General features: G+C 39.9%; 2 protein-coding genes across 2 annotated transcripts; both read left to right on the forward strand.

Moving 5' to 3' along the window:
• The first annotated feature begins 4,451 nt into the window (after nucleotides 1-4,451).
• On the forward strand, nucleotides 4,452-6,371 carry LOC103722580 (reticuline oxidase-like). Its single transcript, XM_008813184.4, has one exon. It carries the CDS (start codon nucleotides 4,521-4,523, stop codon nucleotides 6,147-6,149), a length of 1,629 nt encoding a protein of 542 aa, XP_008811406.4. The 5' UTR covers nucleotides 4,452-4,520; the 3' UTR covers nucleotides 6,150-6,371.
• A 6,763-nt stretch (nucleotides 6,372-13,134) lies between these two features.
• Nucleotides 13,135-18,880, forward strand: LOC103722570 (protein NTM1-like 9). Its single transcript, XM_039115529.1, has 7 exons — nucleotides 13,135-13,596; nucleotides 13,714-14,000; nucleotides 16,414-16,770; nucleotides 16,944-17,273; nucleotides 17,363-18,103; nucleotides 18,199-18,295; nucleotides 18,388-18,880. The coding sequence occupies exons 1-7, from the start codon at nucleotides 13,428-13,430 to the stop codon at nucleotides 18,609-18,611; spliced, it is 2,205 nt and encodes a 734-aa protein (XP_038971457.1). The 5' UTR covers nucleotides 13,135-13,427; the 3' UTR covers nucleotides 18,612-18,880.
• Nucleotides 18,881-22,182: the final 3,302 nt, after the last annotated feature.

Consider the following 22,182-nt stretch of genomic DNA (forward strand, 5'->3'; position numbering starts at 1 on the left):
CCGGCGCAACAGCTACACCATCGCCAGTGCCCGCGCTTCGCATCCTCGTGCTTTGCCGCCGGCCCTCCTCCAATCTGCCACTCCACTGCCGCCTCCCTCGTAGCTATTGCACAGATCTCAAAGCACTCCAAGCTTTCTTTTTTGTTCACCTGATGGATTTGTAGGAAGGAAGGTGAATCCTTTTTTCGGGCGCGAAGGATACAACCCCTATGTCATAAATATTCATGATAATTTTAACAACCCTGGCCCATCCCTGGTGCACCGGGCCTTGCTGTGGGTCGATGTAAGACCCATATGCATTCCAACATACTGGGCCTCCATTACAACACAGGCCTTGACATAACTTGGCAGAGGAGTCCAAATATCATAATCTTTGATACGTACATCAGCCCAGAACCAGGAAATATTCCACCAGGATCTGAGAAAGAACCATCAGCATTAAATTTGAACACAAGATTCATGTGCAGGTTCCCATTGAGTCCATTGCATAATGAGGTTGCGTCAGTGGGCTCCAGTGAGAAGAAGAAATCCAACACCGCGACCCAGGTCCTGTGAGGCTTGCGTGGGAGTCCTCACTCAGGACTGAAATAAGGAAATATCGATCAATTTGTTTCCTTTTTCTGGATTTTGGCCTTGGGATAAGAAAGGGATTCACCGTAGTTCATCCAAACCAGCGACAGAAGATGAACAAAAGCCATATAACTCTTTGTTTCATATGATAATATCTAATGGTGACTGTTATAATAGTTGTTTTTTATTTCCTTGACAATAAAATGTATCAGTTATATATATATATATATAATAATAATAATAATAATAATAATTAGTATCTATCTCAAGAATAGTTGATGTGTCCTATTAGCAAAGTTGCGATGATGTCACTATCAATGCTCAATCAAGCTTATTTCTAGCAATGTTTAGAATCTAAAAATGAATAGCAATACTACCATTGCCGCCGCCAAAATCTGAGTTGAATCATCAAGGTAGGACAAAATTCAAAGTGAAGTAGTGAGGTTGGTTGACTGAACTCCAAGGAGCAACCAAACACGAGAATGCCGGCAACTTCTCAGCTTGAATTTAGTTGGAGAGGCCTGCCTAGTGCATCTTATCCGACTTGAAATCAGAAAGAGAAGTCCACATGTCGGAATTTGTTCAAGAGGCTTAAGTAAGTCAGTTTGTTGGGAAACTGAAAAAATTTGAAGGAGTTGCAGGAAATAAGAGAGTGTGAGAGAGCTTAGAAGTGACTTACCTAGGGAAGGCTGATGCCTATTACTATGTAAGGTGGAAGTGAGCCTTAATTGCTCAATAATAGTCCACATATTGGGCGTGTGGGAAGAATTAACTACTTGATCATGCAGTATTGCTATAATCGCCATTTAATTGATGGGATCTCAATCACGGCTTTTATGAAGGCTAATCGCTTTAAATACACTTAATTTGGAGACACGTCGCGCATTATCTTTGCCAGTCAACTCATTCTAATTAGTCCGACTGACGGCTCAACTCGATACTCCAGTGAACATCGAGGTTAACGGTTCGATTAACTACCATGGCTGATCGCTCGGGGCTAATTCGGCTGTTAAGACTATCAACTCGGTTCATACCAAAGTCATCACGTCGATCGGCGGCTAACGAGATCATCACTTAGGTCAGTTGCCGAGGTAAGATCACATCAACCAAAAATAGCAATGATGTTATAATTGCCTCCCCGAATAACAACTTGACAATGACTATGTCTTGGCCGACTATTGGTTCCGGCACCATCACAACTGGGCTAATGCATCCAATGGAAGGTTCAAAGACGCCGCACGTAGATGACAACAAGAGTCATGGTAATGATAAAATGTTGCAACTTCGGTGAGCCCCATGGCCTCGACAACACGAGACTTGATATGCCGCTGGTCTAAAGTGATTCAACCAATTAAGCGAGCCTTACGTTGCGGACTTTCTCTTCGTCTCTTACCAGGAGAGCAGCGCCCGCTGCACGGAGGTTAGGTCAGGCCAACAAACGACCATATTTTTCTTAGAATCCCTTTAATTGATGTCAACATTTAGGAGGCTGTTGCGGGGACGGCCTTTGGCCGGAGCCTCACACAACAGCATAGCCCACATTAAGCTAGCAGAGAAAGAGGACCGCGTTCCTCCCGAGGTATTGTCCGCTTTGGGGGTCGAGCGTACCCGGAGCCCTCCTCACAGTTTTGTCCCACAAAAAGGCCCTCGAGAGAAAAGGATTTTCACCCCCCATTTAAGGCACGGAACCTTTCCGCTACTAGCCGATGTAGGACTAAATTCAAGGCCCCCTCCCCCCCCCACAACATAGCCCCCCCAGCGGGAAGGTTCCGGCCAGGTTTTACCCCAACGGGCCCCCACAGTCCTGGAGGGTAGTCAATGGAGAGAGGAGGCGCCCCTACCTAGCGCGCCATCTGTTGCGGGGACGGCCTTTGGCCGGAGCCTCATACAACAACATAGCCCACATTAAGCTAGCAGAGAAAGAGGACCGCGTTCCTCCCGAGGTATTATCAGCTTTGGGGGTCGAGCGTATCCGGAGCCCTCCTCACGGTTTTGTCCCACAAAAGGGCCCTCGAGAGGAAAGGATTTCCACCCCCCATTTAAGGCACGGAATCTTTCCGCTACTAGCCGATGTAGGACTAAATTCTAGGCCCCCCCCCCCAACAGAGGCTAATTGCATCCAACTCGTTCAAGAAATATCTTTTAGACTACGTTCATCCGGTCATCAACCAAACTGAAGAAAGATTAGTCAACCATGCTGCTGCTTTCCTGGAGGCTAATGGTCAAAATAAGTCTTTGAATCCTATAAACCTCTACGGAGCTTGGATCATCTTTTACTTCTTCTAACAATTGTTTTTATAATAATAATAGGAAAAAAAACTCGATGGAAATCAAAGCTGAGGCGGAATTGAACTTAAATTTCGATGTAAAAGGTTTTACCAACTTGACTAATTAATTGGTACTCTTAACAATAAATACTAAATTTTAAAATAGAAAATTAACGAAAGAATCCATGCAAAGCTTTCTAGATACACATCTAAGACTCATTCTAATGTTGGACAACCTTAGCTTATATTTGCTTAGACAATAGTTGTGGGTGAAAAGGAAATGTTTGCATATGCATATGACTTTCTATTTTATCAATTGTACATACATGATTAACATATCCAAGCATTTGCAGATAAGTCTTTTTCGTTAGTTTCTCATAAAAAAAAAAATATAACATTTGATAATATTCCTTCCAAAAAGCCACCTATATCCTATCAAACTTCAAAATAACGATATATCTGGTACTTACTCCAACTTCAAGCCTATTCACCTTGTTGTGAAATTTAAACGAACGGATTGACAAGGCATAAAGTGTCAGAATTTAATTTGATGCACCACTTGTTATAAAAATGAATGAAAAAGATGAAATTTTAGAAATGTATCTTGCCAATGGTATGATAGGAGTCCTCATGAGATATGAGTTTACATAGCTAAAAAAAAATTTCCTTTTATTGTGGAAGCTCGGATATGAGAAGCCAAAAAAAAAACAAGTAAAAAATTATGGTCAAATGTTAGACAATTATCAATATTTGTAAAAAAAAAATAAGTGCTGGTTCCTCCCTTGTGTATAAAACCAAATTTTGCAAAAATATGCTCACGTCCTTTTCCATGTATTCGAAAATAGATATAGACAAGAATAAAAGATTGATCCTCCATATTACCATATGGTAAAGTTCTCAAACGAACATATAACCTTATAAATAGTCTAGATGATCTTAATTCATCCTTAGGTTGTAAAATCTTGATATTTGTATTTTGAGAGATGGTTAATCTTGATACTTAAACCATAATAAAGTTATATGATTACTAATTTGCTAAATATAGTGATAGGAGAATCTAACCAGAAATTTTAGTATATATGCATGGTAGCATACTGAGGCTATGATTCAACCCAAACATAACCAACTCTTGATTCTTTCCTTCATGATATTGTCTTAATGTTTATATGATCTATTAAAGACACACTCAGAGGAAGAGAATTGTAATCACCAGAACATACCCTAGTTGAAGAATTCGTCTTAAATACTAAAATTTCTGACGTATTTTGTTCACTATCTGAATCAGATTTGGAATCAAAATAAAATTGAATATTTTTGGAAGAGTAGGAATTAAATTTTGGAGCATTAAAATATCCTCAGAATGAGATTTTCTCCAAATAAATTCCTGGAATGAGAGGGTTTTTTTTCTTTTTTTAATGATGAAGAATATGGGTAACTCATATTTATTCCTATTATATCGTTCAGTTCCTTTCAACTAAATATATCCTAAAAATAATATTTTTTAACGTGTCCTGCAGGTACATCCAAAATAATTGCTGAAAATTCCAATGCGGGGTCGTCCCGAAAGTCGCCGTTCCACCCAAAGTCGCCGTCCCACTATAACCCCTCTTTGTATATCCTCCTCCCCGCCAGGCCGTTCACAGAAAAAAAAAAAAAATAGTCCCATAGACTCCAAAGATATCCATGAATCCAGAGATTAGTCCTCCCCTCCTCCTCCTCCTCCTCCCCCTCTTCCTCCTCTTCCCCACCACCCGCTCCCAAAGTAACACTTCTTCTACCACTGAGACTGCCACAGCAAATGCTAACATCTCTTCTTGCCTCCTTTCTTCCCATGTTCAGAACTTCACCATCTCCTCCTCTCCACCTTCCATCCAATACTCCGATCTCCTCAACCTCTCAATCCAAAACCTCCGCTTGGCTGGCCCCTCCGTCCACAAGCCTTCGGTTTTCATCCTCCCAAAGACCCAACAAGAGCTCCAAAGCTCCATCCTCTGCTGCCGTTCTTCTTCCCTGGCCATTAGACTTCGGAGCGGCGGCCACAGCTTTGAAGGCTTATCCTACACCGCGGGAGAGCACACTCCCTTCGCGGTCATCGACTTGATGAACTTGAACCGGGTCTTGATCGATGCCGGCTCGTCCACGGCCTGGGCCGAGTCGGGTGCTACACTGGGCGAGATCTACTACGCCGTAGCCCAGTCCAACCGCTCCCTCGCCTTCTCGGCCGGGTCCTGCTCGACCGTCGGCAGCGGCGGCCACATCTCCGGGGGCGGGTTCGGCCTCCTCTCTCGGAAGTACGGCCTCTCCGCCGATAACGTCTTGGACGCGGTTCTCATCGACCCCGCCGGTCGAGCTCTGGACCGGAAATCCATGGGCGAGGACGTCTTCTGGGCCATCCGGGGCGGCGGTGGCGGGAGCTGGGGGGCGGTCTACGCGTGGAAGCTCCGGCTCGTCCCGGTCCCGGACCGGGTCACTGCGTGCTCCATCAGCCGGCCCGGCTCGGTCAGGCAAGTTGCCGAGTTGACTCACAAGTGGCAGTACGTCGCCCCGAGTCTCCCGGACGAGTTCTATCTCTCCACGATTATCCAAGGGTCAACGACTGGGAACGTCCGCAACACGTTCTTGGGCCTATTCCTTGGCCCTAAAGGAACGGCAATTTCCATACTGAGTCAACGATTCCCCGAGTTGAACGTATCAGAATCGGAGTGCAACGAGATGAGTTGGATCGAATCGGCGGTCGGTTTCGCAAATATAAAATCCGTCTCGGATCTACTGAAGCGCGAGCCGTCCACGAAGACGTACTTCAAGGTCAAGTCGGACTACGTGAGGGCCCCAATCGCGATAGGTGGTCTGATCACAGCCGTTGATTTGTTATCCAGGCAGCCAAAAGCTTACGTCATTTTTGACCCCTACGGTGGAGCGATGGGCAGGATAGGGAGCGGTGATCTTCCGTTCCCTCACCGGGGTGGGAATTTGTATGGGATCCAGTACAGGATCGATTGGCGAGAGGGAGAGGATGGAATGGCGTACGTGGCATGGTTACGGAGGCTCTACGAGTACATGGGATGCTTTGTTTCGAAGAACCCCCGGGCGGCGTACGTGAATTATGTGGACCTTGATCTCGGGACCATCGAATGGACCATAGGAACTGGTGGGTCCTTGGACGCGGTGGGTGTGGCGAGGGCGTGGGGCGGGAGGTATTTCCTGGGGAACTACGGGAGGTTGGTGCGGGCCAAGACGGCAATCGATCCGGATAACGTGTTTAGAAATGAGCAGAGCATTCCTCCTTTGCCCAAGGGAGGTTTCTTAAAGTAGTACCATTCCTTAAAGTAGTCATCAAAAATAAAAATAATAATTCACAGTCCTAGTCAAGAATGTTTTCTGACTAATGTAGCTCAATCTGTATCGTGTCAAATAAGTTTATTGAGTTATACTTGTCAATTATTTGTGGTCTTGATGTCTTCCATTTTATTTATTGTCAAAAGTTTCTACCATCAATTACATATATATTGGGCTTTTGGATAAGAATAACATTTTGGCTCATTGATATAAATTCACATCATTGCACTTGACGTGGCTAAATGACCGCACGTAATGAGCCAATGTATCTTCACATTTTCGAATCTAGAATTGAAGTTTGTTCAAAAGATTATAATCTTTAAAATGATTTAAATATAGCAATTCACTAGCATATAACCCATACGATGTACTGGATACATATTGTTCTTCTCTCTCCAATTGTACTTGAAATACAATATAGCTTCACATTTTCGAATCTAGAATTGAAGTTTGTTCAAAAGATTGCACTCTTTAAATTGATTTAAATATAGCAATTCACTAGCATATAACCCATACGATGTACTGGATACATATTTTTCTTCTCTCTCCAATTGTACTTGAAATACAATATAGCAATATAATAGATTACAACAAACAAAAAGCTTCAATAGCTAAATTTTTATTGTATATTAAATAATGAACTTTTAAGGCCGAGCAAGGAGTGTCTCTAAGTAGAAGCTAATTCAAGCAACTCGAGTAAGAAGGAAGACCTTAATTAGTTCTGTTGGTTGGGAGCCTCTCTCTAAGTAGAGGCCCGATACCAAAGGGAGAAGAAGAAGATGCCAAATCAAGCGCACTGAGGCGCTCGACCCATTTTATATTTTCTATCTTTTTCACTTTTCTTGGGGTCTTTGATTTTGTCTTCAACCCAAACCTAGAGTAGGAGTTGTATCTTTTTTCTAGGACCTCCAACTCAAAGAGGTAATAGGATGCATCTAAAGGTCCTTCCATGTTGCTATCTTGAATCATTACTCTAAACAAGCCTTATTCCTGCTTCAGACTTTGTAATTTTTCTAATAAGCCTAGGTGGCGACTCCAAGCAACCATTGACCACCGGGGGTGGCCCCCGTTTGCATGATAAAAGCTTCACACCATTACAGGGAAAGGATTGTTGTGTCTTCTTATAGCGAGCGAAGCTTACTTGTTGGATCCATCGGAGATACGCAGAGATGACATTGAGGATACTTAGAAAATTTTTTCTATATTCTTAAAGCATTGATGGATCTAATCAGACTTAACCATGCAAAGCTGTGGCTCGAATAGTTGTCCATTTATTCAAAAGAGAAACCCCCTAATTACATGCATATATGTAGGCTTTGGCCTTTATGGGTTTGCTGCTGTATGCTTTCTTGAAAGTGTTAGCAAAATTATAATGCATTTATCATTTTATTTGGCTTATATAGTTAATATTTTTTTCTGAATTAGGTTAGCATATTGTCCATATTCACTGAGCAAATTATGTTTTGCTTGTATGAACTTTCTCTGTTTTCTTATTTTTTAAGCAGGATTTCTTCCAAATGGTAGATTTAGCAAATGTTTATCCAGATTGGCTGGAGGGGGAAAAATAGAAAAGGATGAAGAAGGCAAATAGTTGTAGACGAACATCTTTCATCATTTTTTGTTGTGCCCTGTAAATTTTGGACGCCCAAATTTTGAAGTGATTGTATGATATCACTCTTGGAGATCCAAGACTTGTAAACAGGACTTATGACGCTAAGATTTACGTGAACCATCAACTACAATAAATTTAAAATTTCTTCTCGCAGGTGTATTAGTTTTTCAAAAAAAAAAAAAGGGAAAAACCTTTCGCATTTATGCTCTCCTTAAGTTCTACTAACGAAATGGGACTCAACAGAGAGTATTTATCAAAGATGCATCACGGTGCTTTTATATATATATATATATATATTGTTGTTGTTGTTGTTGTTGTTGTTGTTGTTGTTGTTTGAAAACGGCATTTTATATAGCTCTAACGTAAGTACATCCAGCCATATCAAAAAAAAAAAGTAAAGAGTATAAGATAGGAGGTATGTCTCCTACAGATGCCCAGATGAACTCCTAAAGTATCGGGCCGCAAATGAGGCCTTCCGGAATACATGTAATACTTGAAAGTCGCTCAGCTCTTGAGCCAATTTACGGGTATCACGAATAAGGGGATAACCATCACCATATCTGTCCACTCTCCAAACCCAATCGATCACCACAGTGGAGTTCCTCTCGAGGCATATACGCTCAGCACTAACTACCCGCCTCGCATAGGAGATACCATCACGATGCTTTTCACATAAGAAGTGGTGTGTAAATATTTTTGGATGCAGTTGCTGTTCCTTCCTCATAAAGTTGTTAAACATGAAACCTTTTTTGATGTTGAACAGGTCTCTGCTAACCCCGATATGGAATCTCAGCCAACCATCTATCCTCCATGATGTCGATAGACCGTCTATCTTCAATCTTTCATCTGATAAATGAAAGGCCACCCTCGCCTGGGTCGGCCGGTTCCAAATACATTTATAAACTAGAGAATGTGATGTCTTTTTATAAAGTCATATGGATGGCGGTTTTGACGTTACTTAAAGATTATGTATGATTGGACTGGGCACAAGTGAGGCACGTGTCCCCTTATCAAATTCCACCATCCACAATTCATACCGTGTCGCAGTCTGGATTTACCATTGCTCAGCCCTTTTTCATGCAGTAGAGAGTGGGGTACTGCCTTTCGAAAGGTTATATGGATGGCAATCTAGATGCCCACGTAATTAAAATTCCACATGATTTGGCGCTGCATGACGACGATAGCGATAGGAAATAAGAGAGATGATAGCGATAGGAAAGAAGAGAGAGTATTTCTAGAACCACCCTCTCGAGCCTGCACGATTGACCTAAAACTAAATACGTGCCTATGTAATCAATCCAAATAAACCTGTATTGCAGTCTCTTAATTTATTGATCCAAATAAACCTGTGTTGCAGTGTCTCTTAATTCACACAGGCCAGAACCAGATCGGTTTTGGTATCATTTGCAATAATTTAAGTTCTCATCTAAAAAAGCTAGCCGGAAAATATTTTATTGATTTTTTAGTCTTGCGTAAGTACTTAAAATCTGTATAACTAATGTGAAACTAAACATATGTTCGAATAGGCCCTCACAATTAAAATTCAATATGGCTCTATATTTTTCTCTACAAGAACCAAACCAAAGATACGTGCAAAGTGAAAATTGAGTTTTCACTTTGTACCTACTATTGATATATATCATTTTGAGGTTTGAAAACGCCATTGTGTATTACTATAATATTACGATGTATATTTATTTAAGCAATACTAGAAGTTACGCCCATGATTTTCTAGGAGGCAGGTCTTTACAGTAGAGGTACCAATAGGATAGTTGTTATTTATTACAATATATTTTATATAACTTGAAAATTCAATTTTTTTATAATTATTCATTATAATAATCTATATTGGCCTACAATATCATGTGAAGACTTATTACAAGGTCTTCAGCAAAAAAAAAAATGAAGACTTATTACAAGGTAGCGATGTTTGAATATATGTATTTGATTGGAATCATATAGGACTCGTTTGGTTCGCAGGAAAAAGAGGGGGGAAAGTGTGGTCAACGGGAAAGTAATGAAATGCCTCTTGTTTGGTTGGAGTTTTCAAAGGAGAGAAATGGGAAAGTTGTATTCCCATGGGAATATGATTCCCACATTTCATGGGAAAGTCTTTCCCATGAGAAACATGGGAAAGTTACTTTCCCATGAGAAACATGGGAAAGTTACTTTCCCATGAGGTGGGAATCACTCCTTTTTAATTTTTTCCCAAAAGACCCTTCAGCATTAAAGAAGCATTAAAGAGGCATTAAAGACCTAATTTTTATTAAGGGCATAATAGGAATTATACATAACTTTTCTAGGAAAGTGGATGGTCAACCAAACATAAGCACTTTGGAAATTTGTCACTTTCCCATGGTTAACCAAACATGCCAAAAGTACTTTCCTAGGTATCCTCTTCCTAGGAATCTGATTCCCAGGAATCAGATTCCTAGGAGGGAAAATACTTCCCGCGAACCAAACGAGCCCATAATATTTCGAATATTGCTTTGCGTATCCAGCGCCCGGCAAGTGCCATACAAAGTTTTATTCACCATATACTGAGGGCTGATATCGATTTGCTCCAAATGATGTGGCAAAAATGCAGCCTTGGTACGTGCTGGAGTTTGCATCGGGATACGAAAAAAATATTTTTTCTCTGAGATCTAATAAATATATTAATGTTAAGATATCAAAGAAGCATTGATACTAAGAACAATAGCGAGAAGTATGACTAACCGTTGCATAATAATAGCCACGTAAAATGTGTAGCACATTTCTTTTCTTTCTTTTAGTTCTTCTTTTTTTTTTGTAGCGTGGCCAAATTGCACTACCCTTCTATAGATACAACGGAATACAATAAGCCAGTGTGGCAGAATTCCAAAGTGCTGACCCTATGTGATTGGCTGCAAATAAGGCAACCAAGTTCTTAACACTATTAGCCTCTCTATAAATATGTATTGCCTTGAATGGCACTATTAGCCTCTTTATAAGTTCTGTAGTAGGTCATCTGGGCGAAGGCTGTGGCGACGGGGCATAACATCATCGGCATAAATAAGACCCTTTGTCTTTCACTAAGAAAGAGCCCTGAAGGGCATTTGCACCCACTGAATCATGCACGAGTACTACACCGGACTTTGAGTCTGCCAAAACATGATGCAAATCATCATGGAGAGTAGTGGCCTCTGATATCTAACTGATCACCATCTCAGAATCTCCCTTCAGCACTACGCCGGAGGCTCTAAACATAGTAACAGCACCTCACCCTAGAAGATATAGAAGACACCGTGCAAGAATCTTGATTTTCCTCGACCATCTCGATCGTGTAATCGGTCTTGATCAAGATGTATTCGATTGCCCAGACTTGTGCTTCCAAAAGAGTATCCTTAAAAACGCAGGCATTTTTTTAGCAAAAAAAAAAAACGCAGGCATTTTTTTAGCAAAAAAAAAAAAAATACGGGCATTCCTAGACATCCAAACATGGTAAATAATGTAGCAAGTGGTAGCCACTGTGCTTGACTCTAAATGGTCCTGCACACTTTCTGATGCTTGTTATTTAAATCATTAATAAGATTTTATCGGTGAACCAAAGACGCTAGCATGTGGAATAAAGCAAATTAAGCCTGCTCGCGTGCTTGTCACTATCCCAATATATGTCAAGTGGTTAAAGGCAGCCGGTTCAAGCCAAGAACTTTTATTTTTCTTCTCTTTTATTAAATAGCAGGTGAGGTCAGGTATTTATGTATTAAAAATGTATACCGGTTGCACGACAACATAAAGAATCACAATTGGACCTACCATCAAACCTTTTAAGCATGACATGCAGGATCCTAGATATGGTTGAGGTCGAGTTAAATCTAAGTTTATTTTGAGTTTTGATATGAGCACTACAACAAAATCATCCAACGAGTCGAACCTAATTGATTTGCTTATTGAAACAATACTTATCGAACCAGTAGTCCAAGCTGATATAGCTCCTTTAGCAAGGAAGGATCTTGTTGAGGAGATTTTGGTTAACCTACTTACTTGACTTGATATAGTTAATACTAGCACGATCGAAGCTATCAAACTTGGAGCTTTATATATAATAAAAATGCATATGTAACATTTACATTACTTTAATCTTTTAAGCTGTATTTGGTTTACAAAAACTAAAAAAAAGGTTAACAGGAAACGCTTATGGGAATAATTATACTATGAGTTATTCTAATTTTGTTGAGCTATGATTTCTAGAATGTTTCTGATATTTTAATTTATAAAAAAAATAGATAGAAATGATAGTTTATTGCTACGAATAATTTATGATAATTTTTTCTTAAATTAATTAAATTTGTCATAAACAAAAAATAATCACCTAACTAGTTCCAAACAAATATGATCTTAAAGTTGAATGGGTTCATAAAGAATCACTTTTATTTCCGGTTCATGATTCTATTGGCCTAATTCAACTATTAAATTGAATAATTTAGATCAAGTGTATCAACTCTTTAAATCTATAACCGAACCATTCCATAAATAGATTGGTCACATTATACTCAACCCAAAGCCATCCTACTTCCTATTGGATTGAAAAGCGGATCAAGGTCTCAAGGATTCGCCACCCTTGATTCCATCCTTATTGTACGCAAACCACGATCTTCTAAGACCTACCGGCGGTATCCTTATCCGGATTCAGTCCCAAAATTCACTTCGCCTTGGACCCCAGCATTTATCCTCGAATTGGAAACGAGAACGTGGCGACACAGCCAAGATCTTCTCATCGTTGGATCACGACCGAAGGCTACCTAGCTACCCTCCACGTGTCCCGCCGCTTCTTTTCCCGTTTTCCTTCGCGCGAAAGAAGGATACCTCCCTTCGCGCCCATCGACCGTTGAGAGCACTCCGAAGCCCGTCATCCATGCGATACACAGCTCTCAAAGCGGATGTGGATGATCTGACGGTCAATGGGCGCGGAGGATACAACCGGGCTCCATGAAAAACTCTCCACCTCCCCAAGAAAGAACCGGGACTCACACATAAACCCTCCCTTGTGTCCACGTAGTTCCCACGTAGAATTGCACGCCTTAAAGCGGGCCGCCGGCGCTGAAAAAGTCACACGTGTCAATCACGCATTGGTTCTTTTCCTCCTCCAAAATTACTAAGCACCCCGCCAAAATCCACAACTAGATCACGCATTTCATTTCCTCCTTCAAAATTACCAAGCAGCCCACCACAATCCACCACTTGATCCACTCCCTTATTCTAAAGATCCTAGGGACATACTCGTCCATATGAGAATATACTGGCAGATCTAGTAATTAATCCCCTAATCCAGTGGCATTTTGTTAACGCGGTATATGCAAAGGATCAAAGATGTTCTAGACGCGGCCACCCCGTGTCTCTCTCTCTCTCTCTCTCCCCGTACGCACAAACTTCGCTTCTTTAAGAAGCTTCCCCTTTCCTTTCTCTCTTTCTCTCACACACACTTAGCTCGAAGCCCTAGGCCGGGAAGAGATCCAAAGCCTCCATTTTTCCAGTGTTTTTTGAGTTCCCGCGATCAATCCTCCCAAATTCTAGCTTTTGGACTGAAGATTTCGTCTTCTCAACCGTTCTCGGTGTTCGATTTCGAACGGGGCGGTGGTATTTTGGAGCATAGTGGAGGAGCTGGAAGGAAGGGAGGAGCGATGACAGCGATCGCCCTGCAGTTGCTTCCCTTAGGGTTCCGGTTCCACCCGACCGACGAGGAGCTGGTCAATCACTACTTGAAGCGGAAGATCAGCGGCCGGATCAAGTCCGAGGCGGAAGTCATCCCCGAGATCGATGTCTGCAAATGCGAGCCCTGGGACCTTCCTGGTATCAATTCCCCATTACTTCTTTCAAACCTCGAGTAAAAAGATTTTTTTTTTTGGGTGTGTGCGCTTAAATATTCGACCTTGATGCGGTTTGGGTGGGTTTGATGGGGGCGGGCAGATAAATCTATTATTAGATCGGACGATCCCGAGTGGTTTTTCTTCGCGCCGAAGGATCGGAAGTACGCCAATGGACACAGGTCCAACCGCGCGACCGAGGCCGGCTACTGGAAGGCCACGGGGAAAGACCGGGTCATCCGGTCGAAGGCCGCGGCGGCGGGGCACAACGTCATCGGCATGAAGAAGACCCTCGTCTTCCACCAAGGAAGAGCGCCGAAGGGCATCCGCACCAGCTGGATCATGCACGAGTACCGCACCACCGAGCCGGAGTTCGAGTCCGGTGTTCAGGTTCGGAGCGTTGCTTTCCCCTTTCTCTCTACCAACCACTCTTTTTTTTATTTTATTTTAAGAAAACAACAAACTTTATGTCTGTTTGAAGGTGCGTTTATAGTTTCTGTATGCTAATTTGGATGTTTTTGTGGATTCTTTTCCTGCGTAATGGGAGGTTTTTATTCTTGTAGTGTTGGAAAGGATAATTTTTTTTCCCTACGGCTTCAGGGTAATCTAGCTTAAATTTAGTATACTGATGTTTTCTGACGCAGGATTACATTTTTGAAGTGATTCCGATATGCGTGGGCACCGACTCCATGGGTCTGATTCGGGCGGCGGTAGATATGCTTATCTTCTCACGCGGTTTTGTCCTGATATCCGCGTGTTTTGATGTGCGGCGTGTGAAGCTTTTAACTTTAGTGAGAATTTTGTCTAGAAAGTCGTGTGGCACGACAGTCATAAAAAAAGCACTGCTTGTGTCGTGGCATTAAACTGAGTGTCGCCATGAAATCGGAAACAGTTTGAGACCCTGACGTGTCGGATATTGTAGTACTCCATGAATAGTTTCATACTGTGGAACGCCTGTTCGTTTGTTAAGTTGCCCATCTTGTTTTAATGCTCTGGACATGCAGGTTCTTGTTTTTTAGCCTTTGCATGCATGCACTTCTTATACAAAATATGGATTTCTGTAGTTAGATAGTCCTCTCTTTTGTTTTGGTATCTATTAGGTATCAACAAGTCCCTGATACTATTATACAAATGCATATTGGCATCTCCAGTCAAGATTTTAGCTAAGCTGAAAACCATGCTGATGGGCCAATCAAGGGAATGGTCTCTCCCACATTATATATGCAGATGCCTCGATGTATGTATAAGATGATGCAGCAAGGCATGCATGTATGAGATGATTCGGCCAGGCGAGTCATCCATTTATCTTGTTTACCTGTAATGGAATCTATGTGGAAATACAGGTTCATGTAGTTACTCATTCGTGCCGAGGATTTGCCCAAACACATTTCCAGAATTCTTTCATTTCATGTACCTTTGCCTTTTAAAAGATATGAAAGTTTTAAGTTCAGGTGATGGTGGTGAGAAGCTTTTTTGAAGTGGGTTTGGTAGCAGGGCTTCTCATCACCAATTTAGTCTGTATATGTTCTGATAGCTCGTCATATAATTTCATTTATGATGCATTGTAAACATTTCATTTTGTTTTCATTCTCAGACCATGGCATTAGAGAGTTGTGGAGTTTTATGGAATACTGAGAAGCGTTTGTATACTCCTTTGTTCTTTTGGTAATGGTAAAATAGTTCAAAAACTTCAAATGATTCGTTTAGTGAAATTGGTAGATATTATATAAGTTCAAGCTATCTTATTTTTTTTATGTGATGTTAGTTAACAAATTTGTAGTTTGAGTATCGCATGACATTTTCAGTTTAAACTCAACTTCACTTCTTTTATTTTTTTCCTTTTTTACTTAACTTTCTTAAATGAAACAAAACTATTTTATACTTATTTGACGGACCTGATCAACATGTACATGTCTCTCTGGTCATGTTGAGTAAGAACATGTCAGGTGAGTTATGTCTGGTGGCAGATATGGTGTGTACTTCTATCTTTTAAACCTAATGCCCTTCTAAGGTAAATAATTTCACGCTGCAATTAACTTTTATTTAAACCCTGATTTTTAGTTTATTGGTTACTAAAGCATGCTATTTAGAATATTTTCCCTTTTTCTGACTGGTAATAGTAGAAACAACACTGTTAGATTAGTTAGTGAATCAAATATAAGCAATTGTTAAGTTGGATGTTTAGGACAGAACTTTGAACACCAGATGGGGGATGGTAGAATTGAGATCAATGCGTGTAGAACCTTAGGTTGAAAAGTCATAGTGTCCCCATATATCCACTTCAAAGGTGATATCCTACCTCCATGTAATAGGCTATATTATGTGTTTATAATCATCATCGAACACCAATCTTTTCAAAAGCATGAAAATTGTTTGCTACTTTGATGTTATATTCAATAAACTACTACCAAGAACAATGATGAATAGAATGTTTGGATATTGCAGATCAGTAGACTATTAATATCTTCTTTAGATTAAAATGTAAGGATGATGGTTTTTCAAATGTCGGGGAGGGCTTCGTTGTTAAACAAATAACGATGCAAAAACCGTCAAATTATTTCATAGGAAGATGCTTGAAAGAGTGGGAACTCTGGCATAGCATAGAGATATTGAAGTTTTTTTTCCCTGTTACGCTCATCTGTTCTGACCCTTACTCCTATTAATGTATGATGATTGAGACTTTTTTGTATACAGTCTGTCTGCATTTATATTGCCTAACGGCTATGCAGCTATTCATCGTGCCATAACTTGGTGTTTACATTTGTTGTTCGTCAATTCACTTTGTGATTTTTATTTTCTTCAGGGTGGTTATGTTCTTTACCGGTTATTTAAAAAGCCAGAAGAAAAGAGTCCAAACTCCAAAACTGATGAAATGGAGAGAAATTGCATCTCTCCAACCCCAGCCAAATTGTCTCCAGATGAAACACAGCACGAAGAAGATGTTATGGAGGAACTTGCAGCCCCATTAAACCAAGAATCTTCAGAATCAGGTTTGCAAGAAGAACCTCATTCCTTGGCTGATTCGGTTGAACAGCAGCCAGCAGGTATCCAGAGATGGCTGGCCGATAAAACCAATGATTCAACAATTTACTCTGTAAAACCAGATGAGAGCTCTTGCAACGTTGCTTCAGATAATCGTGATGCACAAGCTGGAGTGCATGTAAGAACTTTGTTGAACTTGGGCCATCGATAGTCCCCCCCCCCCCCCCCACTTTATATTGCATTTAATTCATTTAATAGCATGACTACCTGATAGATTTTCTTGATCGTGACATGCATCCTTGTTTGTACCTGTAGCACTGACTAAAGCATTGTTGATCTCCATAAATGCAGGCTGATGCTCTGCAGGATGTGTCGGCACAGCACCGTGATCCACAGTATGAGCAAATAGATTATAATGGCTTTCCAAACATCAGTTCCCCAATGCTGCCATACACTGTCCACGGATCCCATATGGGATTTGTTTGTAATGCTGATCAGGACCCCTTAAATGAGTTCTTGGATGCAATTTTAAGTAATCAAGATGAACATTCTTCGGGGGCATCTAATGTTCAGAAAGATTCAGTTCCTGAGACTCTGCCAAGACACAGCATCTGGGATTCAGCATCATGCAGGGATAGCGGGACTAGCAGCGATATAGATACTGAAGCAATATTGCCTCAGGTGAGTGTGCTTGTTACATCGATTGATTAACGCATAACAAAATAAAATGTAAACTCAGCTCTTTTCTCTCTGTTCTTTCAATTTTACAGGAACTTCTAGGTCCAGAAGCTTCTATGTGGTTTGATGGATCATCTTTTCTGTCAGATGATCCATTACAAATGAATTCATTGTATGAATATCCAGAAATAGAACCCCAGTTGAGCACACTCTATGAAAGTGCAGCTTTGCTCCCATATGATAGCACTGGGCCAGATGTGTACTCAGTGGGCTCCACTGCAGAATCCTTGCAAGATTTGTTTAATAGCATGGAGGAATCAAGTAACCAGAAGAATGTTGCAAATAATGGAGATGGTTTTGGGGTGACTGGTATCAAGTTCAGCACTCGTCAGCCACAGCATCCATCAAATTCAAACAACATATTTGCACAGCAGGGCACTGCAGCAAGAAGGATCCGTTTACAAGGTCTGACTCAAAAGTCATCATTTTTCAGTGCTGATAGTGAATCTAGCAGCAGCAAAGATGATCATGAAGACAAAGAGGCAATGAAAAAGGCTTCACAAGATTCTTTTGATACTTTTGATAGCACCGAGGAATCATTGACCCAGAAGAATACACCTAGCATTGAAGATGGTCTTGAGGGAACTGAAATCAAGATCAGGGCTCGGCAAGCACCACATTCTCCAAGTTTGAACAAACTATCATCAAAACAGGGCATAGCAGCTGGGACGATTCTTTTGCAAGCTCATCTTCAAGGGGAAACATTTTCCTGCACGGTTGGTGAATCAAGCAGCAGTAAAGATGACCATGAAGACAAAGAGTCAGCGGCAGAGGTGCAGCATTTTAATTTGTCAATATCTAAAGTTTTTTTTGTGTGGTCTCTACTTATTTTTTCCTGAACTAATGGACCTTAACTTTGTCTCTGCAGGGAGGGGAGCATGTGGATGACAATATTGCTGAATTTGGGGAGATTTCTAAGCCTGCTTTACCAGACACGCACAAGCTTGAACAGTTATCTGTTCATGGTAATAAAGAGCAAAAAATCTATAGTATTACCTGAATATATTCTTATCAAACTAGCATTTTGCTGATCACACTTGTTTTATTTATCATGTAGATAATACATCACCTGATTCAGAGTTGTATCTGGAATCTAAACCGATGCTGAGGTTGAGAACAAAATGGACTGATGATAATACAAATATACCAGAAGGCCCTCCCTCGCGCGGTAGATTACAGAGAACTGCTTCAGTTGTTTATGTAATCTGGTTGGTTCTCTCAGTAATCCTTGTGCTGATGTGTGTTGGGATATGGAGATGCATAAACTCTCAATGCATGTAGCTTCGGCTGAAGGTCTCTGTATAATTTTGCTTTCATAGGGTCTCTTAGATATGCAACTTCTGACACGTAGTGGATTTTCAGATGCTTAAAGTACATGCCGTAAAATTTCCTGCTTGCTTGTTTATGTGAGCTTATCAATTGTCTTCGAGTGTCTGCTGTAGCGGTGACTGGATGGTGAGCCTTTACAGCTTGCTCTGGTTCCTTTAGCTTGAGTTTTCTGCCGTATATTGCTGAACTTGCCATAAAGTCCAAGGAATTAGTTAGCCCGTGAATGACTTTGTGAGGTACAAGTATATGGTAGTCTTACATTTATATGATGAGGTATCATTATTGGTGATTTTTAAGCAAATACACAAGGGTACAAGCATGGTCCCAAGTTTGGTATTTGGGATAAATTCGGCTGGAGATAATGATCTGGAAAAAAAAAAAAATCTGTTCTATTGATTAGAACTTCAAACGGGGTTTGGATAGAAACGATTAACAAGATAAAAATCTCATTGGGCGGAGGGTTGGAGTGGGATCCCTAGGTTTGGGCCTAACATCCATAAAGCATGCAGGTTATAATTTACAAAGTAGACTTTTAATTTATACGCCGTATCAAATAGTTATCGTACTAGTGTAATTAATATTATTCTTTTTCTACTGATTTGATGCATTGAATAAAGACCGCAAAATATATTTCAATTTTCATATCTAGATTTTTATTTATGTGTAGATCGTTTTCAACCATTTAGATCTTGGATTTTGATGGCTTATTATTAATTTCAAAATTGTTATCTTCTTTTACAAAGAGTTAATATAAAGTGCAGTCCATCTCTCTAATATATATATAAATAATCATTATTCAAGCATCCCAAAGAATAAATGGATGAGATCCAGCATGAGTCCAACATTGTGTAGTCAACTGGGTTTTGGTTCATGTGCAATCAAAACTAGTGTGTTTATATGCTTTACACCAGCTCCTATCCTGCCCTTATCATTTCATTTATTTTGTTTGAGCAACTACATACAAAATTATTTGAAAAAGTTATTTTCTTTGAAAATATAATTATTATTTCTTCATTTCTATTAAAAATAATAATTCTGAAAATTTGGTAACTACTTTTGGGGTTTTTTTTTTTAATTTTCTTGCTATTAAACAGGCTTTCTGCACATAATTGCACATCCCATCCCCATCTTGCTCAGTCCCCACTGGGGCCCCTTTCTGTTGGAGAATATTCGATACAGGCAAAGCAGGCGGGGGGGCATTTGGGCTCCGCATTTAATCAACGCTTGTACGTTTCGAACCTGGATCACTCCGTACCAACCGTGCTACCACTTCGGCGGTATTGCCACGTTCTTTAACATATAAGAAAAGGCAGTACCCCGTAAACGAACAATCTCCTCCTTTTAATGGTCGACTCCGTTCGATGCTGATGAAAGGTAGTTGTCCTGAGGAAATTGGCATGGAGCAAACTCTCTCCGTGGCATCATTGCCTTAGGGTCCAAGGATTTGTTAGAAGAGAAGCTTGGCTGCAGTAGAAGAAGTTGGCTTATGAGATGGCATAGTCAGCCATGCTGCATGGATAAGGTTAGAAAAGAATTTGTGTGTAAAAATTCACTTTAACATGGCATATTAGATTAAAATAACTTGCCAATGAAGGTATGCAAGTTATATTTAAGAGAAGCGCATGAAGCGATATTCAATTTAATTTGAAGATGTCTTGATTTTCACCTCCATCAAGTGGAAGAAGGTGGGTTTTATCATCCAACTATCCAAGTCCCCCAAAATCAAAATGTATTGAAGTTATTTTAAATGCAATTAAAGCAAATATAAATGTAATTATACCATGATGGTCTTGTTGCAAGAGGTCCAACATGTAATGTCATACTTAGAAGGCTAACATTTAATCTCTTGCTGGTCTCTAAGCTTTTGTTTATTGTAATCATGTGAAAGAGATATTCTGTGAGGATCCGTGCGGACATGTGTTTAGTTCCACATCAGTTATTCGCGAAGTAGATCTTGGATACTTATACAGGATCAAGGAACCAAAATAATACCTTTTGACTAGCCATTTTGGGTGAGGTTCTGGGTTGTTACAAATGGTATCAGAGCAAACCCAACCCATAACCTTTGTGGACTAGAGGGCACTGCCTCACGGATCTATTGAGACTGACTACGAGCCGATCGTGGTGTTTGTGATTAGATTTGAATGGATTTGAACCTTTAGCCTGACGAGAATATCAGGACTTGAACGAGGGGAGTATGTGAGGACCCATGCGGGTGTGTGTTTAGTCCCATATCGGTTATTTGCTGGGTAGATCTTGGATACTTATACAAGATCAAGGAACCCAAATAATATCTTTTGTCTAGCCATTTTGGGTGAGGTGCTGGGTTATTACATATTCCATAGTCTATATATACCTATTCTAGACAAATATATATGATTTAGTTAAGACTTTGCTCAAGGGAGGAGAAAAAAGACTGTATATTGACTAAAATTGGGAGTTCATTTACCAGATAGGGGCACAGTCAACAATGCCTCCTTTCTCATGATTTCAACAAAAAACAATGGCTTTTCTCAAGCGCATCACCTGTGTTCAGTGCTCATTAAGTATAAGAAAAAAAATGAATTTCTATAGTTTCTCAGGAAAACTCTGTTGCTACAAATAACCCACCATTTTAGCTTTCAAAATGCCCCTGATAATGAAATTTTTAATTTATGCTGTGTAGAATTTTGAAAACACATAGCTTTGCGAACTTTTTCCAATATCTTAACCTTATTTTAACAACCAACACCACCTAGAAATTTTCATTATTCAAAATTTTAAATTTAAATTCAAAAAAGGCTAAAATGATAATTTTGAATTTTAAAATTTCAAATACAGCTTTGAGGATTTTATGTAGAATGTTTCTGAGCGTACGATAAAATCAATGCAGATTTGAGATAGCAGGTTGTTTGAGATTATATGTTCCACAAAATGATGTCGTTATAAAATTAAAAAAAATTCCTAAAATTATCAAATGAGAAATTTTCAGTTTGAATAAAAATTTACATAATTAAAAACCTTCTAATGTCATTAATTAAGGATCTAACCAAAAGAGAAAAAAGTTAACCCCCAAAACCATGGAGTTGCACTATATGTTCTTGATACGTCATCATGCCTGGATAATCTATGTGATGGAAGAACTTCCTGGAGAGAATTTAAAAGAAGAATGTTAATTTCTACAAAGTAAACAATATAATCAAAGTTATAATTATAATTGTGCATACCAACAAAGAAATCAATTCACAGCAATAGATCACAAAACTACCTATTTTTTCAAGTATATTTCTTGTTATTCGACTCTTACAATTCACACAAGAGTGCAACATAATCTATTTATATGCTCTTTTTTAGATATACAACAAAACATGCTCCCTCTTGGATCATGCCATGCAACAAATATACAAGATCTTCAATTCCTAAGAATCTAATAAAAAAATCAGTACAAAAACTAATTAAATCATCATGTCTATTGCATAACCACCAACTTGGAGTTATTAATTTTTAATATATATATATATATATATATATATTAACTTAGGCT

This window comes from Phoenix dactylifera, chromosome 18 (assembly GCF_009389715.1).
Source record: "Phoenix dactylifera cultivar Barhee BC4 chromosome 18, palm_55x_up_171113_PBpolish2nd_filt_p, whole genome shotgun sequence".
Taxonomy (NCBI): Eukaryota; Viridiplantae; Streptophyta; class Magnoliopsida; order Arecales; family Arecaceae; genus Phoenix; species Phoenix dactylifera.